Source organism: Protobothrops mucrosquamatus, unplaced genomic scaffold (assembly GCF_001527695.2).
Source record: "Protobothrops mucrosquamatus isolate PMUCROS unplaced genomic scaffold, P.Mucros_1.0 scaffold101, whole genome shotgun sequence".
NCBI lineage: Eukaryota > Metazoa > Chordata > Lepidosauria > Squamata > Viperidae > Protobothrops > Protobothrops mucrosquamatus.
In genome coordinates this window covers 402741-427789 of record NW_015386474.1, presented here as the reverse complement: position 1 = coordinate 427789, position 25049 = coordinate 402741, and the positions used below count along the sequence as shown (strand labels likewise).

The 25049-nt window shown below is 36.9% G+C and overlaps 1 protein-coding gene across 6 annotated transcripts in view; it reads left to right on the top strand.

The window, feature by feature from the left end:
* The window catches only part of ADCK1 (aarF domain containing kinase 1), a 104947-nt gene that overhangs the window by 59362 nt on the left and 20536 nt on the right, over positions 1–25049 (top strand). For 5 of the 6 annotated variants that reach the window (XM_015812624.1, XM_029283469.1, XM_029283466.1 and 2 more), the window contains one exon: positions 18997–19155. The exons of the other annotated variant lie outside the window; for it this stretch is intronic. In XM_015812624.1, coding sequence (XP_015668110.1) covers positions 18997–19155 — 159 coding nt within the window. The remainder of the gene's footprint in view (positions 1–18996; positions 19156–25049) is intronic. 6 annotated transcript variants of the gene reach the window in all.

Below are 25049 nucleotides of genomic sequence, written 5' to 3'. Positions count from 1 at the left end.
CTGGCCATTTAATTTAACTCCTCAAGATAATGAAGATGAGGATGGAAGTTTAAAGCAGGTAGGACGGGGCTGCTGTGTTCACTTTCTTTGTTACTCTCTCAGGGAGCTTTTCAAGTACATATCAACAAAAACTACATTTATATTAAAACTAAAACAAATGAAAAGAAAAACTCCATTTTTTTAATAACATAGAATATAAAAAGCAGATTTTTATCAACTATGAAAAAGATTTCAGCCATAAAATAATAATTTAAAGAGTTGGAGATGGATGGCATAGAGCATTAATGTCAGCCATAACAAATGGGCCTACATTAGTCAAATGCAAAGTTGTGCTGCCACTGCTGCTGCCTAGATTTCAAGTGATGTCCCTATTTTTCCCCCCTAAGCTTGATGAGCTTGTTGTACCTTAAAAAGGAGAAGTCATTTGAGGGCATTCCCATCAATGAACATTGAGCTAAAATTGTTTTCAGTAAATGCAGAAATCAATACATACCTAGTAGCACAGGTATGACCTTTGAAGTTAAAGCCTTATAAATACTTCCAATATGAACTTCCAATATAGAGAAATAGTTCTGTTGCTTGCTTTCAGATATGGCCACAGCTACGAGGCACAGATAGGGAGTTATCTGGGTGAGTAGCTTAGAGAGAAACTATCAAAATACATCTCCTAAAGATCAAAATAGATCCCGCATCCTAATACAGTTTGATGTCATCTTTAGATGCCAAAATATCCCTGGAAGGCATCAGAATGAAGAAAGTAGTATGGGAGAATATTTGTACCTCAGGGTTGAAATGAGGGGTCTTTATTGCTCCCTGAGCTTGGTTGTTTTCTTTCAGACATTTCATTACTCAAATTAGGTAACATCATGAGTGCTAGTGCTAGAAGAAAGTAGTGTCAGTTTAATACTATAACTACTAAAATATAGAAAGGCAACATTTTGTTTTCTCTGCAAGTCTACACTGTTTGCCTCTAAAATTTTTATAGGATTTTCCCCCAAATTTTTAGTCTAGTCTACAAGCTCTAATATTCCCATCATGCATAAATAAGGCTCAACTCTGCATAGATTTGCAGATCAGACAATGTTGGCCACATCTCGACACCTGCCGAGGCATACTAACAATATTTAACATTTCTATATAAGTTCATAACTTTTTAGTACATAATGTACTAAAGTACATTATTTAGTACATAATTTTATAATCCTTACAATATCAAAAGATAACAGATTATTATTGTTACCAACAAGGATTGGGATTGAGATTGAGAGATTTGCATAAAGTCATTGACTGAATTCACAGCAGAGGAAAGGTTGTAACCAAAAACTTCCTTACTTATGGCTGATCAGCTTTTGGAGTGCATCATTATATTAGTCCATGCTTACCCATTACATACTAGATTATTCTGCACTAGTTATGCATTCTGTTACCACATTCATAGGAACAGAGACTCTCTAAAATGATTTTGACCAGGTGTCTATAACCTTATTGTTGCTTTTGTATTTTAAATTTTGGAAGTCATGTTAAAGGCCAAATGCTGTCCTAATGGTGATACTTTGATATATCCATTTGGAATCTGTGAATAATTCTAGTTTTGATTTAATGTTTAGTTGTTTAATAATTAGGAATGGAAAGAGGGCTACTGTTTGGCTGTGGTAGCAGCTTTTGTTCTTGGCATATGTTCAATACATAGTTAGAAAACTTAAAGGCTGCATGTAGAAGATCCTTGGCTCAATCCCTACCATGATTTGAAGGGCTGGACAAGCCTTGTCTGACCTTGAAGAGCCAATGAACAACAATGTAGGCAATACTGAGTTCGACAGACAGTCTGATTTAAAATAAGATAGCTTCTGATGACTTTCTGTAAGGGAGAAAAATGAGCACAAGCTGTTATATCCCTAACCATCCTACAAACCTATTGTAACATCCATCAATATAAGATCATTTCCTTTCCCTTGCAGATCATATCCCTGAAGAGCAGTAGCTGCAGCACTGGGCCCATAACTATAACTGATTTATGTTAATAGTTGAAATGATAATGTTTAATATGTTAAGTGCTAAATCTATTTTTATGTTGATTATGAATAGGCCAGCTGTGCTTGTTTCCCTATTCATAGAATTTAGTGAACAAACCCATTTTACAGGCTGGGCTCTAAGGATGATTAACACGCAAGCTTTAAGAATCCAAAATCAGCTGAATTGCATTATTGAAGCAGCCCTCTGGCATGTTGGAAAAAAGAAGGAGATGCAAAAAGCAAAGGGACATGGATTTGAGGAAGGGGATAGTGTGTTCTTGATTGCTTTCATGGCATATCCTTCAATTCATCATCTAACCTTGAAAATGTAAAAATGCAAAACCCATGCTGCACAAGTGTAATCTTAAATATGTGAAACAGAGGAAAAATCTGTTCCTATTGTGCAATAAACTGATTTCACTGAATGGCAGTGACTTTAAAAAATAAAACAATTAAAACTTGTTATATATGAAGCATTCTATATCTTCTTGATGTAGATATTGTATAAAACCAATGGCCAGCATGTAACCTCAAGTTCCTTCTGCCTTTTGTACCCAAGTAATGAACGCTGATTTTCATGCCATTTTATCCCTCCTCCATGCTTTGTCGAATGATTTTCTATTCACTAAAAATGTCCTCATCTATTTAAGGTTATTATTTCATTATTTATAATTATTATTTGTTGGATGATTTGTTATGAGTTCATTTGAAATATAACAACACAGGAAGCTAAATTTATTCCAAGTCTGTTTATTAATCTCCTGTTTCAGTATTGCCTAAAAATGCTTTCTCCAACCGTGTGCCTTCCAGATGTGTTGGGCATTATTTGGAATGGGCAGCCTGTGGATATTAGCCTAGTTCCTTTTTTGCATCTACCAGGATTCCTAACCATTGTGCACAAAAATGTAATGGCAAATTGCAAAACTGTGCCCTTTTTTTTTTTTGCCTTTTTCTGATTTTCATCAGAAAGTCCAGTGATATAAGTCAGCTAAGCCTCCAGTAGATTTTGTATCCTATTCTTATATAAAAAACTCCTCTTAATAATATACAAAATAGCCAAAGCTTCCAGTTCTGCCCCACCCATTACCATATCATGACCACCAGGGCCCTTATTATATAAGGTTTTGTAGTTGTTGGCTACAAAAAAGTTGCCACCTTTGGAACTCTGTGCATTTGGAAAGTACCTGGTTGGAGTAAGTGGGTCATACTAGAGGTATGCACACAAAGGATCTCCATTAGTTGATGAATTTTGACTTTGACAACAGTTGAGAAAAATTATATTTAGAGTCATCACAATTAAGCTTAATGTTAGTTTTAGTTTTGTTTGGGCCCTTTGTATTCCTTTGTCCATCTCTGCCTGTTATTTTTGAGAATTGGCTGTAGAATTTCAATCAAAGCCAAGGTACAGCCATCACTCCCAAAGTGAAAGCACACACTAATGGCTTTCTAGAATTTTCTAGATCATTTGGTGAAGCAAAATATTGAACCTTTTGTTTCCATCATTCCAAGATTGGGTCACTTTGCTACAAAACCCTTCTTTAAAATATAGCATCTCACCTTTATGTTTTGAATGCCAAAATTGTTCTGTTCAGTGATGTCACAGTCAATCAAGAATCGGTATGAACTGGTGGAACATAATCTTCTGATCACAATGTTCACAGAAGATGCACAAAATACGTGGATATATTTAAAATCTTCTCTTCTCTAAATGAATTTAAAACACATTCTTCATTTTGACATGCCCTCCAAAGTTTTCTTTTAGATTGTAAAGGAGTCAGAAATATGCTGAGGGGGTTACTTGCCTGTAGTTCTCCATCTGCTGTTGCTGTTGCTTTGAATATCCTCAACCACACAATAGAGTTGAATTCCTGGTTTGATTGAATGCGGCAGATTTGTTGCTCCTAAAAGAAGTTTAATGAAATGAAGCAGGAGTCCAGCTTTTACATTTAGGATTATATTATTTCCTCCTCTTCCTCCAGAAACCTGAGAACGCCATCCATAGCATCCTCTGTAATACAGATTAGATAGAGAACAAATGGGGATTTAAACCCAGATTGTTTTTTAACTGGAACACTACATAAACTCTTAGTTGCGGGGCAAGGGCTATACTGAATAAATATCAAGCCATTTAAAACAACTTAAAGTTTTTTGAATGGATTTATTCTTCATAGCCTAGTGACAGTTGGAGAAATAACTGCCTTGATTGATTAATAGGAAAAGTCATTACCAACAGAACAGCTCATCTCTGTTTGAGATGTAAAACCAATTTCATGTCTCTTTAAAATGGTAAAACTGAAGGAAGAAAAGTTGCACTAAATTTGCAACTTATTATAAAGAATTGTGGGCTGATTCATGATATATTTTGTTAACTAGAAAAAAAGTGCTGTTTATAGAATGGTTGAGATTCTCACCCCGCCCTCTCAGGGACAGGCCATTTTTATTTTAGCAGTGGAGCAATTCCTGCCTCACATACCCCATCTCTCAAGCTTCCACCAACAGTCCTGAATGCAAGTTTAAAGGAATAGTTTCAATAAACACTCAGCTTATATATTCTAATGATACACAGTTAAGTAGGATTAATTAACATAGCCAAATGTGACAGATGTATCACCTATTTTGACTTGGAATAATTATTTACCGTATTTTCCGGCGTATAAGACGACTGGGCGTATAAGACGACCCCCAACTTTTCCAGTTAAAATATAGAGTTTGGGCTATATCAGGGGTAGGCAACCCAAAACACTCAAAGAGCCACTTGGACACGTTTCCCACCGAAAACAAAACACTGGGAGCCGCAAAACCCTTTTGATATCTAAAATGAAGATAAGACTGCATATATCCTTTTTTACCTTTATGATATATATATATGTGTGTGTGTGTATGTTTGTGTGTGTATATATAAAATAAAGGTAAAAAAGGATATATGCAGTGTTATCTTTATTTTAGATGTCAAAAGGGTCTCTCTCTCTCTGTCTCTCTTTTCTCTCTCTCTTTCCTTTCTTTCCTCTCTCTCTTTCTTTCTCTTTCTTCTTTCTCTCTTTCCTCTAACTTTCTCTCTCTCTCTTTCCTCTTTCTCTGTCTCTCTCTCTTTCCTCTTTCCTCTTTCCTCTTTCTCTTTCCTCTCTTTCTCTTTCCTCTCTTTCTCTTCTCTTTCCTTTCTCTCTTTCCTCTCTCTTTTCTCAATCTTTTTTCTCTTTCCTCATTTTCTCTTTCCTCTCCCCCTCTTTCTTTCTCTCTTTCCTCTCTTTCTCTCTCTCTTTCCTCTCCTTCTCTCCCTTTCCTCTCTTTTTCTTTCCTCTCCCTCTCTCTTTCCTCTCCCTCTTTATCTCTTTCTCTTTCCTCTCTCTTTCCTCTCTCTTCTCTTTCTCTCTCTTTCCTCTCTTTCTCTTTCCTCTTTCTCTCTTTCCTCTCTTCTCTTTCTCTTTCTCTCTTTCCTCTAACTTTCTCTCTCTTTCCTCTCTTTCTCTGTCTCTTCTCTTTCCTCTCTTTCTCTTTCCCTTTCCTCTCTCTTTCTCTCTTTCTCTTCTCTTTCTTTCCTCTTTCTCTTTCCTCTCTCTCTTTCCTCTTTCTCTCTATTTCCTCTTTCTCTCTCTCTCTTCTCTTTCCTCTTTCTCTTCTCTTTCTTTCCTCTTTCTCTCTTTCTCTCTCTCTCTCTCTCCCTCTCCCTCCAGGTTAGGAGAGAGAGAGAATGAAAGGCAGACGGCGCCAAATGGGCGGGGAGGGGGAGCAGGACGGGAGGCAGCAGCTCCAGTGGCGGCGGCGGCACGGCAGCGGCCACTGCAGCATCGTCGGGAGTCCATGCCGCCCCCAGCCTGGCCGCCGCATCCTCAGCCGAATGGGCATCTGCGTACTCAGCCGAATGGGGAGGGGGAGCAGGACGGGAGGCAGCAGCTCCCGGCCGCTGCCCCCATCGCGTCCTCAGCTTAAAAGGAATAAAATAGAATACCTGTATTTTCCGGCGTATAAGACGACTGGGCGTATAAGACGACCCCCGAATTTTGAGAAGATTTTCAGGGTTTAGAAAGTCGTCTTATACGCCGGAAAATACGGTATATACATTTTAAAATAAAGGTTTATTAAAACAATAAATATCTTAAAAGATAACATTATTTCATTATAATTAAATTTGAATGTCTTTTTCTATATTTACAGTATTATTTAAAATATATATAATTTGTTTGTTTAAATAATAAATATAGTGGGTAGCTACTGAATAGAAGGCCTTTGTGATTTTAAAATCCAGAATTTGGAAATATAAAATATAGAACACTTTTGGTCCGATTTTTGTCCAGTCACAAATAAGCAGTTGCATATTTTTTAATTTCAATAAATTTCCCTGGCATATTATTTTCCCTAAAGTTTTAAAAATCTTTGTCCTTCTTAAAACCATGACATTGATGGTAATTCTATTGTTTTAGGTTGACTTGATGATATGTTTTATAGCAGTGGTTCTCAACCTTTTTAATGCCGCGACCCCAACCGGTCGTAAGTTGAGGACTAAACCGGTCGTAAGTCGAGGACTACCCAACCGGTTGTAAGTCGAGGACTTTCCCTGCCCGGGAGCGCCGCACATGCGTGGTTCCGCCCCTGCGCCAGCCGAGGCGTAGCTGGCAAGCGGCAGAGATGGAGCAGGCCGACCACCAGCTGGCCCAGCCCAAGGGAGGTAAGGCACCCGCCGGAAAAGGGGGAAAAATGGGGGACAAAAAAAATGGGGGACAAAAAAAATGGCGGACAGCCTTTCTTGGCGACCCCCGTGAAATGGTCGATCGACCCCAAATGGGGTCCCGACCCACAGGTTGAGAACCACTGTTTTATAGAAAAACAGGAAAGAAACAACAAATCAATATTACAGCATTATAAAATGCATGTAAATTGCTTATTATTTTTCTGTTCATCATAACTTTTAGAAAACATGTTTGTTTTTTCCATGATTTGTCAACCAGATGTCTCTAGAGTAACTTGCAAACAAGAATCTTCTGCTCTTTCTTTGCAATTGATATTTGGAGGTGTAATGTCTGTAATCCCAAAATAACACCGAGTCTCAAAAAAAGACATATCTTTAGAATTTATCCAATTCCCTTTTAAGTTATACAAGTTAGTAGCCACCACCAATCTTATGATAATTAATTCCACAGGTTAATTATATACTGTATGAAGAAATAACATACTGAAACATAATTCATTTTAAGAAGAACATTCACTTAAGTGTGAACAACCTGACAAAAGGTAATTTATGTCAGTAACATGGGAAGAGGAAGAAAACACAGATGTAAACTAGTGGAGAACAGAGAAAAACAAATCAGAATATTGAAATTGGGTCCTGAACTCAGGAATGGAACTACTTATCTAGAATTAGGCTGAATTTTCACATGTAGATTATAATCAAGCATGGAAAAACATGTGACAATTTCCATTTTTCAATCCCCAGTGGCTTCTGATAATCGCATTGGTGAAATTTCCTAAAATGTTGAGGCAAAAACATACAGACAAACTGCAGTTTAAATCCTAAAATAGGCTTAAATACATTTAAAAAAGGAAAATTAAAACTCTAAAACTATTTTCCCAAACCCAGAAGTAAGAAATAGAAAATCTAACTCGTACATGTATGTGAGATGGTCAAAATGCTTGGCACTGTTATTTTGCCCGCTGTAGTCTCATTAGTCTCTTCCACTGTTGCTTCTCTGACCACTTATTTTTGTTATTCCTTTTTATTTTAGTGAAAATTATTTATTTTATTTATTTATTTTATTTAGAAGATTTGTATTGCCACCTGCTTGCACATGGCAACTCAAGGCAGCTTACATAAATAAAAACTCCCTATAGAAGACTAAAATAACAAGAGGAAAAATAAAATAATATAATAACCTTCCACCCCCCCACCTCAGTGACAACACACACTAAACAAGCCATTTTCTGGGCTCTATCCTGCTCTGGGTTCCCCAGGCCCGCTGTCAGAACCAAGTATTCAGCACCTTCTGGAAGAGTGAGGGCCGGTCTAGTCTCTGAGGGAATGAATTCCAGAGAGAAAGAGCCACCATGGAGAAGGCCCTTCTTCTGGGTCCCACCAGTTGCATCTCCTTAGGGGATGGGACCCATAATATTCCTTGCCTCCCTGCTCTAGTGGGTCAGGTAGATATGACCAGCAAGAGATGGTCCCTCAGATAACCTGGTCCCAAGCAATGAAGGGCTTTAAAGGTGACAACCAGCATCTTGAATTGCACCCGGAAGCAAATCGACAGCACGAGAGGTGTCACATGTGCACACCAAGGTCTGCACAAAACCATACGGGCTGCTGCATTTTGCACCAATTGGAGTTTCCATATGCTCTTCAGGGCAGCCCCATGTAGAGCATGTTGCAATAGTCAAGACCGGAGGTGACTAAGGCATGAGTGACTATGAGTAGTGCTTGTTGGTCCAGGAAAGGGCATAACTAGCTCCCAATCCACAGTTGCACAAAGACCCTTCTGGCCACGGCTGCCACCTGCTCTTCGAGCAGGAGCTGTGAGTCCAGGAGAACCCCCAGATTACACACAGGGCCTGTTTGGGGCAATGCCACCCCATCCAAGCCCAAAGATGGCAATTCTCCATGGGCTAAAGAACCCCAAACCCAGAACTATTCAGTCTTGCCCATTGCTCCTCATCCAGCCCCTAACAGCATCCAGGCACTGTGAGAGGGAGGTCAAGGCATCGCTTAACTCACCACAGGCTGAGACATACAGCTGAGTGTCATCAGCATATTGATGATATCTCAGTCCATGGTGATGGATGATCTCACCCAACGGCTTCATGTAAATGTTAAATAGAGTACTTGATCAATCCAGGTTTATTGATATTAGTGCTAATTCTACTTTCATTAAACTTTTGACTTTAATTAAATATGTTCTATGTATTTGTCTGAATGTGGATGATAAGCAAGAATAAATTAGGACATAATAAAGCATTTCCTTTAAGTATTACTGTGCAGATTTCTTTTTCTTTTTTACGTAGAATTAGGCTAACAACCATTATTGTACTGTTTACCAAACTCCTACTAATAGATAGCTGGGTTGAGTGGAGGATAATATTTTAAAAGAAATAAATGGTTTTCCAAATAAAGTTAATTTTATAAATTATCCAAATGTAGACGATTTGCCTAATTTATTGAATAATTTATTCTGTTGCCACTCACCATGAAAATAAGGAGAGTCTGTATAAGACTCCTGACTATGTTAAAATCAGGTTGTATCTACTGTTGTTTATACCAGCAATTCTCAAGCTTTCTTTTTCATGAATCACTTGCAAAACACCAGAAATCTCAGAAAATTCTACTTTCCCCCCTTAATATTGTTCTATAAATCAAGGAAAATTCTCTGTTACTTACAATTTCTTTACTTCTAAAATTTTTGTCAAAATCTTTGCAAAATTATGAGAAAAAAAATATTTAAATTCCTAGGTTGTTCTTACTTTCTAAACTTTGAGAAGTCCACACTTGTTTCTTTTTTTGGGAAAAAATGTATAGCTTTTGGATCAGCCAAAAAAGAGAAAACAATGATAATGCAAAAAGCAAAACATAATAAATCAGAAAATAACTTAAATGTAGAGAAAAAAAAAACATAGCTGTTCTATATTAGAATAATTAAATATATGATAGTACTCAAATCTTAAATATCAAAATAAACCTTGACTTTACAGAATTATATTGATCAGTTTTCCTCCAGTGTGGATAAAAAGTTAATTCATGGTAGATAGAATAAGCATGTCTTCCATCCAGAATTTTAATTTAGATGTGCTAGAAAATTTTCACCAGAGTAAAATAATCTTCTTAGTTACTCCCTATGGATGATAAATACAACATTCTTTACTGTTGACTAGGTTCCAAATTTCCAGAATGAAACTCCAAATCTTTGACTTTTAAATCCCAAATGTAAATCTTTGATGTTTATTTCTTTCCAAAGTTCCAGTGCTATAAACAGCCAGCTTTAGGCTAAGGCTGAGTAGGCACTGACCTTGGGCACCAAAGCTTACAGGGATGTCAATTCATTCTAAAAATGCAAATCTTCACATCAGTGAAAGGTGGTACCATCACTCAGTGTGCTTATGGTCATCCTTGCATATACTTCAGCTGGCACTGCCCATGAATATTAAATCAAATGATACCAACATAGAACATGCCCCAAACAGGAGGCAGAATTCCTTCTGGCATAGTGCATGTCTGTGATGGAAAGTGCACCTGCAGCAGTAAAGGGAGAGGATTTGGCCAACTAAGAGCTTTCTCAGAAAGAGACCTGGATCAAGAAACTATGCAGTTTAGAGCTGAATGGGGGGGGGGGGGTGTTTAAGCGTAACCATGCCCTAGAATCTCTCAGGATATACATATAATATTTCTAGTAGCTTAGAAAATTATAGCTTTAGTTTGGCAAGATTATGTCTATTAGATGTAAACAAAAAAGGATTGGATTGGATCTCACTGTCTCTGGGCTTGGGCCTGGCAGTTACTGGCATACAAACATTGAACCTTGCTTATCATTTTCTGGGGTATTCGCTTATTTAAAAAATAATATTTGGTTGAAATAATCCATTTCAAGATGGTATGATACTAATTCAGTATATTCATATATTAAAAGTTTATTCTGATTTATCATTCCAAATTAGTGAAAAATGACCATTATAATACAACTTTAAATTGTAAATGAAATTTCAATTAATTTGTAAAATTAAATGAAGTTTCAGAAGCTTTTTTAAATAATATTAATTGCTTAGAAACTTCACATTTATCAAAATAAGCCCAGTGATATAACTGAAAATGGGAGAATTGAAACACCTCAACAGCTCAATTAAACACCTATGTTAGCACTCTTGGTTCATTCATTCAAGCCTAATTCAATCTCAGACTTAAATATTCTCAGTTCCTTCAATTTCTCCTTATAGGAAACAATTTCTACCCTTCTGATAGCAATTGCAATAGCAATAGCGCTTAGACTTATGTGCTTTATAGCACTGTCTGAGCAGTTTACAAATGTCAGCATATTACTCTCAACAATCTGGGTCCTCAGTTTATCAACCTCAGAAGGACGGAAGGCTGAGTCAACCTTGAGCTGGTCAGGATCGAGCTCCTGACTTTGAGCAAAGTTAACGTGCAATACTGCCTTCATCCACTGCGCCACCAGAGCCCTTCACAAAATTTGCCAAAATTGTTCTTGGTCCAAACAAATTCCATAACTTTGTGGATGGGATTGGCAGTGCAGATCTTGCTTCTTCAGCTGATGCTCAGACAGATGTAGAGATTGCTGAAGTGATCTAAACATATCTTCATACATTTAACTAGCTATGTATAAAAATCTAGATATGTATAAAAATCCTATAAACATGAAGAGACCAGTGCATTTATTAATAGGGGATGTTTCTCTTTCTTTTCAATCCCTTTGTTTTTGCTATCTATCTTAGGCTCTGCAGTAATTACAGGAAAATACTCATTAGGCCAAATATATAATTGGCAATCATTATAAGGGCATGCTCCATCTCTATTAACAGTTGGGGAGAGAAATTTGATATCAGGCCTTAGATTGGAGAAAAAGACACTATGTTGCACAGAAGTTATTATGAGGAATACTTGATAAATATAGACTTTGACAACCAAGCTAAAGTCTCATCAATTAAGTTTGGCATTCATTAGTCAAGAAGAAGTCCAATCAGATTTCATAGACCTGGTTTCTATAAATTGTGAATGGCTTGTTCTGACATTTGATGAATTATTCTTCATAATGCACTATCTGCTATGATAAATCTAATCTTTCATCTTCTGCTGTCTTAATAACTCCTAAAGCAACAATTCAACACTTGATTTCTAAACGCAGAATGCATAAATTGATGGAAGAAAGAAAGAATTGTATTTACTGTCCAAATGTAAAGTAGCTCTTTTTTTTAGTTGAATATTTGATTGACCTTAGACTTCTAGGTCTTGTAAAAGCTAACAAAGTATGGGACTTGTGTTTCAATGATTCAGCATCTTATTTAATTTTAAAAATAGTTGGGACAAGATGAAGTAAGGTGGTATATAATGGATTTGTTTCAACAGGAATTTTCAGAAGCTTTCTGAGTGCTGCTGTGAAAACATATAGCTTCCTTTCTCCAAGTCAGACAAGGCAAAGAATCTTCTGGTCCCAGAAAAACTAACAAATTTATTAATAATACATTTTGTGGACCAGACATCACATGCATGAAAACCTATGCTATAAATAGGGGGTCCCCAACCCTGTTTGCAAATGCGCACGCGTGAGTGGGGCAGGGCTCACCAGCTATTCCCGGGGCCCGGTGGCCTCTCAAAAACAGTGTTGGTCATTAGGAGCACAAATATCTGGGGAGGGGGATTCTGAAGACTAACTGACAAGTCATGCCCTTCCCACTGTAAATATCATTCCTGTATTTGAGTGATTTTTTTCCCCTGTAGGGTTTTCTGGAATACAGTTTAAAACGTCCTGCTGTATTATAACTTTAACATGCCACAAGACTGTTGTTTTTGCTGTGAGACAAACATAGCTTTCCTTCTAAAGCAATTGCCACATGACCGATCTATTGCCACTGGCAGCAACTTTGCTTGGTTTCTGGCCAAGTTTCCTTCCCATCACCTGCTAGCTGATCATTTTAACTAGGGGGGCAGGTATTGGAGCTCCATTTTTTCTAGACAAAGCATATCATTGCCATTGAGTTACCGTCTGTTCTCATCCTCATAAAATAATGTCTAAATATATGCATGTCTGAAGTGAATAATTTTACTGATTCAAATTTCAGCCCAATATGTATTACCACTCTCATCATGATTGTTATAAACATTATTTCTGTCTTTACATTTATTATTTGCATGATTAAAAATCAGTCCCAGCAGTGAAAAATGTTTATAATGTAAATTATGTAGCTGTGCAGATTGAATTTTAATATTCAATGAGGTAAATGTTTTCACACATCTCAACAGCTTAAAATCAATATGGCAGTGCAATAAGAACTCTATATTTGGGCTGCACAGTTCAGCATGGTCGTAAGTCGCAGCAAAGACTTAGAATTAACTGCATTTCTTTCCCACCATCTTGTGGCCCTGTAGATTTTTGCAGCCCAGATATTATAATAGAATTGGAAGGGACCTTGTCCAATCCCCAATCCCCTGTTCAGGCAGTAAACCCTATACCATTTCAGACTAATGGTTGTCCAGTCTCTTCTTAAGAATTTCCAGTGTTGAAGCATTCACAACTTTTGGAGACAGGTTGTTCCACTGATTAATTGTTTTAACTGTCAGGAAATTGCTCCTTAGTTCTAGGTTGCTTCTCTCTCTTTTTTTAATTTTTTTAAATTGATTTTCTAGTTTTACATTTAAGTATTTAAAAAGCAACGTGGCGGCTGGGTTATTCAATAATTTAATAACATGCAAGTTTCTTAGTACAAATCTCAGACTATCACATTAAATATTTCCTCTCTTCTTCCCTTAGTATTTACTGTCTCATGTTTAAGCTAATACAATTCTTATTATATCCATTAATTAAAAGTAACATTATTACATTTATCAATAGTTTTTAGTTTATGCATATCCTAATTGCTTTAACATCCAATCTTTATAGACAGTCAATATCCTGTAATTAGTTTTTCCCAGTTTTTAGTTTCCCATCAGTATTTAAATTTAACATTTAATATTTATAATTTCCAAGTTTTAGGTAACCAAAGTTTCCTTTACCACAATTTATCACAAAATCTAATATTCAAGATACATGTCCTATCTATTTGAATATATTCTCTTTCTCAGCATCTTACATCATCTAATTGATAATACAGTATAACATTCTTATTTTTTTACTAATTTCCAAATGTCTTAAATTTAATGACCAAAATTTCCCTTATTTCAACATCAAATACTGTACTTCCTCTCTTAATATCTACTATCTCATATTTAAGCTAATACAGTTCTTATTATATCAACTAAGTAAAGACATGTTTATTACAGTTATCAATACATTTTTAACTTATATATATCTTAATTACTTTTACATTCAGTCTTTATAGACAATCAATATTCTATTTATTTGTTTTCCCCAAATTTTAGTTTCCCATCAATATTCAAATTTAACTTTTAATATTTATACTTCCAAGTTTTAAATGACCAAAGTTTTCTTTATCTCAATTCATAGCATAATCTAGTATTCAAAGTACACATCTTGTCTTTTCGAGTATATTCTATTTTGATTAGTAACATAACATCCTCACTAATAAATCCAAACCCCAATTTTCTTTAGCCTTATTCTAGCTTTCTTTCTTTGCCAACTCGCCTTCCATGTCTGTGCTTTTAAATCATCAAATAGATCTCCCTCTGTTGTATATATTATTTGAGATAAAAGAAACCATCCAATCGCCATTCTTTTGGGAGGAGTAACAAATCGTTTCTCTATTATTCCATTTCCCTGTAGTTGTCCTGGAATGTTTATCTTCCCTTCGGTCTGTTCTTCTTCTCACTCCACAGATTTCTTCTGGTTTATATAGAAAGTCTTTTCCATTTTCAGTGTTATCAGTCCCTTTTGTGGGTTTTCCATTAACTGTGTTTGTTGGTCCGTTGAGTCCTCTATCATAGTATTTGATTGTTCCACTTCTTCTGTTGTGTTCTGTGTAGTTGATTCTGTGTAGTTTAATTGTAGTCAAAGTTAGAGTTTGAATATCTAGGCTGACATCTTGTTCTTTTCTATAGCGTCTTATTTTGTCAGAAGCTGTAAGAATAGTTTCATGAATTGATTTCAACATAGAAAGAATCTGTTCCTGATCTTCATCCATATTCTCTTAGTGGTGTATTAAATCAAAAGCTTTACAATCAGGGGATGAGAATAATTTTATCACTGAACTTCTCACAGCTGATATCTGCCAAGGTTGAAGGAGTCTTATCTGTAGTCTGGGCTTCAAGCCAAGTCTCTTTTAGACAATAACAGGTTGTAGTATCAGATTTAGCCACAAGATGTCACCAATGCCGTTTAAGGTTTTTTTATGTCCAAAATTTGTATAATTCTTTTTCCAATTTTACTTCTTTTTTGTAAATAAAAACCCAAATCTTCAGTAGGGATAATAAATCTTCTGGTCCCCAAATTTTAGAAACATATAAATCCAGTTAAAATAAGGTTATTCTTTCAGTGTTTTAAACTCACCTGAATAGTCAGTCTCCACTGCTCTTAGAGGGTGGGATAGGATTTCCCTTCCCTCTCTCCACAGGAGGGAAAATACTTTGGGCAGCTTATAAAGGTAGAAAAAATAGTTAAGATTGAAGAGAGGTTCAGATCTTACCCAGTCTCATCCGTGCTGCTTTAGAAGTGCCTGGTGGTAAGTTTGACTTCGGCTGTCTGCAGCCTAGTGACGGGCCATATTTCTATGACTGGTCTTTCATCTGCCAGTTTGGAGGGCTGCCCTGGATCAAGAGGAAGGGCTACTGCCCTCCTGCGATTAAGCAGGGATCCCATCCTTGCTTGTCGCCCCTACAGGGCAACTTTCCACCCTTTCCAGGGCCCCCCAGCAGTGCGAAATCGAACGCGGAAGATGGAGCTCGCCTTCCAGCGTCTGCACTGGCTGCAATGGCAAACGGGAAGTTGATTGCTTCTCTCTTTGATTAGTTTCTATCCATTGCTTCTTTGGAGAAGCACCTGAAGGCAGGATAAGAAGCAATGGATGGAAACTAATCAAAGAGAGAAGCAACCTAGGACTAAGGAGAAATTATATAATAGCGTAGGTTGCACTGGGGCAGATAATTAGTTGTTTGGCTAAAGGCCAGTTATAATAAGGTGATGCTATGGATGCAGGGGTGTCAAACTGCCGGCCCGTGGGCCAGTTTCATCATACTGAGGCCGCACCCACCCCATTGCCGGCAGTGCAAAAAGAGTCGCGATATGTCACAACACGTCACGTGACGTGGTGAGTTTGACACCTGTGCTATGGAGTCTTAGACCATAAGACTTAGCAGTGACATGTAGGTAGATACAGTATGGATGTTGGAATGTGACATAACTCAAAGATGCAGCTTGATGGACATGAAATCAGTCTTTTTAGCAATAAATCTCATTTAGCATGTAGCAAATTGTAATGAGCATTGGATTTTGAAGACTACATTTCCCAATGGCCTTTCTTATTTCTGAGTGACAGAAAAGGATTGGTTTCCTAAAGGAATTTTCAGAGACTGATTGGGTTCACTAAACCATAATTTGTTTTGTATTTGTTGATTTAAGTAATTGCTATAGAAACTATATTTCTATCATGCTTGGAAGAACTGCCATAATGTGTACACTAACTATGGTATGTGAGTAGGATATGATGCCATGTTAGATTAAAATATGTAGACTACTTTGTGGCTTAGTGTATCTATCATGCCAAGCCATGTTTCTCTATGATATATGAACCCCTATTCAACTATAGTAGTTTTAGTGATAGTAATTTCTCCAAGCCATCTGACTTCTGACTAAACATTAACTTGAGTTTAATAGGGTGGGGAACAAAAAAATGTAATCTTAATTATTTTGTGAAATATATGAAAGGAAGACAAGTTTTTCTTGCAGCAAGGATGTCAAAAGGACGAATCATGCATCCACTGCAATTATGAAAAAATATGTAACTAGTTCTTTTCAAATGCAGTTGTTCTATTTAATTGATTTTGCTGGCAGAAAAATAAAATAAATAAATAAAATTAAAAGATCCCCTCCCTGTGAATTACTGGAAGCAGCTGAGAACTCCATTGGAATCTAATTGCTGCAAACGTGCCAGTTAGCTGCTGGTAATATTTATTGTGGAAGCAATGGAGAAGGGGGTGGCCAAGGTAAGAAGTGGTGTGTCTGTGTGCTTGGGGGGGGGGAGGGGGGAGAGAGGGAGGGAAAGCTGCTATCAGCAGCTGCATGTAGGCCTGGGTTGCTTCTTTTCCTTTCTTTCATCAACACAAAAGGTTTCTGTTGGATGCTTTGCATGTAGGCTGCTTAAAAGTGTTTTATTCATATTTAATTGCTGGCTTGCTACAGTTCCCATCTTTAATTACTGTGTTAAAAAGTAGGCTATAAAATGCATTCACACTCAATTTGTTTTCTTTTAATTTCTGCATATATAATGTACTCCTTGACTCTTGGCTCTGTTATATGGGTTTAAATGTGTCTATGTGTATGCACATATGTACGCATGCATATGAGATAAGTAGGGAACAAGAAAACAGCCTTTTTTTTTCTTTCAAATCTGCTACCAGAGTTTTAAACAAGCTTGGCCAAGTCCCAAGGGATTCAAGATAGCTTTGAAGCCAATCCCAATTGTAAGGTTGAACCTTCAGTGGAAAATGCCTGTATTTTTTTTCCCCATGCTCTCTGATAAGTCCAATTCGCTCATGCACTTGTCTGGTTAATTCTCTTCTTAGGACTCCCCTAACTGAACAGCAAAAATCTAGACAATTGCTAGACAGCAGGAAAGAGTTCAGATTTACTTCTGTTTCATGGTCGTCCAAATGTTTGCAGCCCAGATATGGCAATCCTACCTATTCGGCTTTTCATCTGTCTAGTTTTTCACTGTCTGTTTCATCTTTCATTGAATGGGATTTCAATTAACACAAAACCATGGCTACACACAGGGTTTGAATCTGTTACCCTTAATTAAGGTCGGCTTAATCATCAAAATAAACCATGTTTGGTTTAATTGTGGTTATTAAATAAACATTGATTGGTTAGGTTCGCACAGTACCCTTACTCAAAGTCAGTCACACAGTGACATAGCACAATGTGTGAGGTCAGCCATTATCCAGATAAAGCATATTCTAGTCTCATACAGTGTACTAAGCCATCATGTGATCTGCTTGGTTCTTGCTCAGTGTGTTCATACCAGTTAAACTGCTATGTCCATTAGCACTTATTTAGCAAATTATGATTTTAAAACATTGGGTTTATAGTTTTATATATGAACACAGTCAATTAGAAAATATGTGAAAAGCCAAAAACTTTGCTAATGTAAGAATAGTATTGTTGGATCATACCTGCATTTGGTTTTTATATTAATCAAATAAATACATATGGAAAGGTCATAAGCAGGGCATATCTATTCTGTTTCTTTCATTTTAGAATTGTTTTGTCACCTTTGGGTCTACAGGGACGGTGTACAAAAAATATACATATTGAAACAATACCATCTAAATCTAAATTAACAGTTTCTCTGGAAAGCAGAGAACACAGCTCAATTTTCAGAGACCGAGGCTTATCAGTGGCTAGTTGCCTTCTCTGTGATTCTGACTTCCTTTTAAGCTTTCTTTTAGATCTTTGCATATTATTTTTAACTAGCAAAAAGCAAGTGACGTTTGTGTTATGTTAACAGTAATTCTAGCAGCACAAAGTGTGATTACAAAGAAAATTGTGATATGACTATGAATTTCAGCCCACTGATTACGGAACATTTTGTGGTAAACCTGGTTGGTTGATTTTTGCCTAGTGGAAGAGATTATTTTTACTAGCCAAGGTTTATCTAAAATGACAATGTTCTAAAAACAGCGAGAAAAGACTTCAACTCTCCATGGCTGAAGTGACTGATCTCAAAGTGGACCTTCCTGGATAAAAGAGCAACAGAGAAACGTTATTGTAGAAAGTAAAATTTTCGGTTAAATCTTATTTTCATGGAATAAATAAGGATGAAGTGCTTGTAATATTACTTATGCTATGCAGCTCACCAGTGCTAGAATGTACATGTCATACTAAAAACACTACTTTCGGTTATTGTTGAAGCAGTTGAATGTAAAAATTATTTAATTAAACAGCCAAGCTTCTTCTTAATTATGGTTCAGTGTATGGAGAAATTACATGATGACAACTATGACTTTCTGGAGATTTTGTATGAATTTTCTCAGTGACAGTTTTTTTTTCTAAATATTACAATAGAATGTTATATTGCTGTATAATTGCTGGTTACTGCAGAAGTCCAAGGGCTAAAATACTGGCTGACCTAAACATCAGCAAATTCGAGATATCTCTTTTCCTTACAGATCAATGAATTGTTTGCCAGTTTTGAAGATATTCCACTGGGGGCAGCATCTTTGGCCCAAGTCCACAAGGCCGTGCTACAAGATGGGAGAACAGTTGCTGTGAAGGTTCAACATCCTAAGGTCCAAGCACAGAGTTCTAAGGATATTCTACTGATGGAGGTAGCTTTCTGTGGCCACCTTAACTATGCTTTTCATTATTATAATTATGATCCTTTTATTTCAGTGAAGATGTCTTTAGCTTCTTAAAATGTTTCAGAAAATAAATTATATATTTTTCAACTGGTATCTGAAAAAGAAGTAGTGTATACTATATGTGTGTGTATAATCAAATACAGAATAGAGATGGTTTGCGTTTTCAAGCTCTGTGATTGCATAACTTTTATCTGAGCATTTTATTTAAACCATAAACAGACAACCAATCGCCAGCAGATCCAAGAGACTTTCTGTAACCTTTTCAACCCCTCCATTATGGCCTCTGATTTATCACTGCTACCATTGGCTTTTGTTAATATGTTAATACTGTATCCCAGTTTTCTTTGATCCTCTAACTTGCTGGTCCTCTCTCACTATTCTCAATGTTCTTCTATTTCTACTGATTTCTATTGCCACATATGGCATTGGTGCTGAAAAGATTGTGCATATCACATTTAACACAATCAGAACACATATATCACCACAAAGGCAGTATCACACAGCATGCTAAACTGTCCTGTGTTTTCTTTTTTGGGCTCAGTATGTTTTTTGAACCTGTCCAGTTTGGTTTACAAGTCATAGATTTTGGCTTGGTTGTTGTGCCTTTGTGGTGCTCTGAATAGAATGCAGTATTGCAAGCTAACTCTGCCCACAGCCAGGAGTTCGATCCTCACCGGCTCAAGATTGACTCAGCCTTCCATCTTTCTAAGGTCAGTAAAATGAGGACCCAGATTGTTGGAGGTAATATGCTGACTCTGTAAACTGCTTAGAGAGTGCTGTAAAGTGCTATGCTATTGTGTCAACTCACCAAATATGATTTGATTATGTTGAGACACTTATTTAGCACCATTATTATATATCACATGTTATGCAATGACTGAAGAAGTCAGTTCTGGAGACTATTAAGCAAGAATAAAGACCTTTCTTTTCCTCAATTTGATGTTCAGCCAAACTGGAATCCTGGTGAGGGAGACCAAGATTGTAGACAGTACACATATTCACAATTGACAGTTGTGTTCTTCTTAGCCCTACATTGTCAATACATCAGAAGTTTTGTGAATGGAAACAGGATAGCCAGCTTTCTTCCAGTTTCTTTATCTAGACTTCAATAATGCAAACTAAAATGGTTTCTTCATCATATGACCACATTTGAGGAAATATGCTTTAAATGTGCATTCTTCTCCTCACCTATTTCCCATACCATCTTTATTTTTCCAAGATGGGTGTTTCCATGGTAAAGCATCCATTCTGGTGAGGAACTGCTTTTCCAGTTTCCAGTATCAGGATTTAAAATAGCAATTTCATGCAATAGTCCCCTGCTATGGTTAATATGATCCTGGATGTATTTACTCTTGATTGTTTTGCAAAGCCCCACTGCACAATTAATTAGTAGCTTCTTTCTCTTTGCTTCTGTTACTGTTTTTTATTCAGCAAGATGTTATTATTACTAATGTATGTTTCTTTCTTGCCCAATAATTAGTCAGTTTCCTATATTATTTTCCTCTTTTTCCTTGCTCCTTTTCTTTCAATAAACAGTAAGATTTCACTGTTGACTTTACAAAAGGAATTGGATAACTTCATGGAACACAGGTCTATGAAGGTCTATTATTTTTCACACTCAATATTACCTGTGGCTTGGGAGCAGTATATTGTTGAATACTGTTTGTAGGGGAACAGTGGTAAAAGGTTATGTTTCCATCTCCTGCTTAGAAGCAACTCAGAGCTATCTAGTTGCTCATTGTAAGAAAGAAAAAAATGTTGACTACAATGAACTTTTAGCCTGATAAAACAGGGCTGTTCCTCTTACAAAGAACATGGAAGGAATTAATAAGGAAAAAATCCTCTGCAGGAAACAGAAAGGCATATTAATTAATTAGCAATAAAAGACTGTTTTTAGCAGCCTCTGCTGTCATAGTGAACAATTATAGGGTAAAAGCAAAAGGAAACTTCCAATTAAAGGCACATTGCCCCAGTGAAACTCTGATAATAATTAACTAATCCATATTGAAAAGCTAGCCCTGGAGATTTCTAACCTCACAATGTTGTAATTCAGCAGAGAAAAGAAAAATAGAAAGATGGAGAACTTATATTGCCCTGTTCTCTATCATACTTTCTCAATCCTATTAAATTAAACCAACAGAGTGATTCATTGTAAAAAAGAAATTGATACGGAGCAATGCTGTGTTCTTTTATCCTATTTAAATTAGAGACCTGTACAATTTATATCATCAACATACAATTTACATCATAGGTGATTTGAGACATTTCCAGTCAAAATTCCTATCATGGGTGTATATGCAAGGGCATATATAAGGGAGGGCATTCCTGTGGATGCGATGCAGTCATGTAAAGCAGTACACTATCCAATACATGAAATCTGGCATCTTTGTTATGTATTGTACCTCAGATATATCATGTACAGTAAGTCTGTGTGTCTGGGCTGCAAAAATATGGATAACTACAAGGTGACAGAGTTAGAATTCTTTTTAATCTGTTTGGTTTGGTTCATAAACTATCTTGCTCCATCTTCAAATTCATTCAATGTAGAAACTCTTGTTAACTTAAGATAGTTTTCGAGATTAAGACTATAAGCATATAATCCAATCTATAGAAAATGTGATATATGAATTTTTGCTTCTATAAGTTGCTTGCTTGAATTCCAAATACAAACTTTTTTTCTCTTTGGAAAAAGGATTCCCAGTATTGTAGGATTTATCTCTCTCTCTCTGTTTGTATTTATTATGCAATGCAGTCATTTCAAAAGTGATTTGACCAGAGGTAAGCCTGCCCATCCCTTTTCAATCCTGCCACATTAAGTGGAGAGCTACTGTCCCTTGAGATTGATGCCTGCTTCCTAGAAAGTAAACAGAGAAGAAGAATATAAGACAACCATATTCCAGGGAGGAAGCTCACACAACATTTGAATAGAAATTAGTTAGGCAGATTTTATGGCAATTTAAAAGGGAGTCCAGAACAAATTTCTCCACTAACTATTGTAAAGAATTTATGCTAACCTGAACTCTAAGAATTAAAGCAGAAACAATAGTTTTTTCCACTGATGATACCCTAAGAAGCAAAAGTGAAACTGAATGGACAGGATTCTGTAATTCTGATCTGAAGCGTTTGTCCAAGTTTGCCTCTTTGCCTGAAAACAACATGATATATACAGTATATTTGCAGCAAATGTAAGCTCACGATAGTTCTGAAAAAGTCAAAGGATTGGAGTAGCAAATTGCCCCATTTCAGCTGATGAAAGGTGGCTCCCCAGTAGAAGGCTAGAATAGAAGTTTCAACAGAGTGAAAAAGACCTTGGAAATAGTTGATTGCAAACCAAAGATGGGGCAGCAGAGTGGCAAGACTGCAAAGAAGAGAATTTCAGTTTCAACCTGCATTAACAGGAATATAATCTGCAATTAATAGAAAGGAATCCTTTCACTGTATTTGGTTTTTTCCCATCTCGAGTACTCTATCCACATTTTAAGAAGGATTCAGAGAAACTGAAGCAGATTCAGGGAAGAGTAACAAGGATGATTGGGGAATAGAAATTAAGTTCTGTGAAGGAATTAGGTATGTTTAATCTTGAGAAAAGACAACCCAGGGGAGATGTGATAGCGCTCTTCAAATACTTGAAAGGCTATCATGTACAAGAAGAACAAGATATGTTCTTTCTTGCCCCAGGATACAGGGCACAGAATAATAATTTAAATTACAGGAAGACAGATATGGCTGAATGTTAGAAAACATTTCTTAACAGCAAGAGTGGCTCTCAAAAATGGAACCAATTATACAGAAATGTTGTGCGATATGCTCAATCAGAGGCTAGACAATCATTTCTCTAAAATGCTTTAATTTGGATCCCTGCCTGGACAGAATGTTGGATGCAATGGTCTAAGTTATACCTTCCAATTTATGTTAAGAGTTCAGTTATAACAATAAGGATGCTTTTCCTATTTGCCAAAGGTGGGGATGGTAAGATCATATGACCTCATATAGGTGTAGGAATGGATCATGTGCGATGATAGTCTAACCATGAAAGACTTTTGAAGTTAAACTAGTTTTAGCAATTGTTCTTTGAGTGTAGTTTCAAGGAGTTTCTGGTCACAGAGATTTACCATATTTAGTTCTTGATGTGGTTGTTATTCCCCAGGTGAAACTGGTATGTAATTTGGGGAATGCTCTTAAACTTTCAGTTCCTGCTTAATGGGCAGGTGGCAGTCTTTGCATAATCCCATATTCAGTGTCAATTTCATCCTTTATTGTATCGGGAACCATTCATGCTCTACAAGTAGCCCTTGACTTATAACTCGTTCATGACTGTTTGAAGTTATGGTGCTGAACGAAGAGACTTATGATTGGTTCCTGAAGTTATGGCCATTGCAGCATCCCCACAGTTACATGATCAAAATTCAGATGCTTGGCAGCCTGCATTTACGACCACAGGGGTGCTTCAACTATCCCTCCCATCCATTTCCACTCATTTATGCCCTTTTGGCCCTCCACACTCCCTAGCTGCTGTCACCCTAGCTGGCCCTCACCTTCTTGTTCCTGCTGCTGACAAAGCATGTTCAGCCTTGTCCTTATGAGACAGCTGCTGATCACATGAGGCTTTCTTCCCAAGGTTGTGCATGTGGTTTCCTCACAAGATCTAGGGAAGATGGCTTCACATGGCTAGCAGTTGCCTCACAAGAGACCAGGATGAGCATGCCTTGTCAGCAGTGGGAGCAAAAAGATGGCTAAGGTCAGCTGGATCAGTGGAGTGCAGGGTAGCAGGAACCTCGGAGTATAGGATGGCAAGGGTGACTGCCTGGAACTGATCTGGGGTGGCTGGAGCTTCCTGAGACACTGGCTTTGCATTATTCCATAAGGGATTTCTGGGATGTGGCGGCTTTGTCCTGTGCTAATGGGGCTTCCCAGAACATTGTGAACTTGCACGCTGCTGTTGGGGTTTCCTGGACTGCAGGGTGGCCCAAAGGGCAGAGATGGGAAAGTAGATGGTTGGGGTTAGTTGGAGGCAGTCCCTTACCTTACTGAAGCTTGGGGCTGAAAGAGACCAAACTTGGAATGGGGTGGATCCTTGGCTAACTACTGGTAGAAATCACTTAACATTAGTTATAGGGAATGCTGGGGTTGCTGTCATGTGGTTACATGATGTCACACTTTATAACAAACTAACAGAATAACAGAGTTGGAAGGGACCTTGGAGGTCTTCTAGTTCAACTCCCTGCTCAAACAGGAAACCCTGTACCATTCTTGAGAAGTGGCTGTCCAGTCTCTTCTTAAAAGCCTCCAGTGAGGGGGCACCCACAAGAGAGGGAGAGATTTTCTATCTATTTTCTATCCACTACCCTAGAATTTTTTTATTTTTTTATTTATTTATTTATTTATTTTTTATTTATTTATTTATTTATTTATTTATTTATTTATTTATTTATTTATTTATTTAATATATCAAATTTACAGATCACCCATCTCATTCACAGTTTTGCTTTTGGAGCTTTGCTAATTGATAAAGCTACTCATTAATTTGTTTACAATTTATACTGTAGGCCTCTGTGCCCATAGTGTAAAGGTAGTAGGCAAAGGGAAAGGATTATTTACTTTTATTTCCATTAAACATTATTATTATTATTATTTATTATTATTTATTATTATTATTATTTCAATTTATATCCCGCCCTTCTCCCGAAGGACTCAGGGCGGCTCACAACATTATTAAAACAAAGAAAGACCCACACACCCCACCGAATAAAACCAAATTAAACCAAAATTTTTATGTTGTGATAATTAAAATTTCTAAAAAACCCAGTTTAAAAATCCTCCCTAGGCCAGGCCCGCTTGTTGGAAAAGCCATGTCTTGAGGG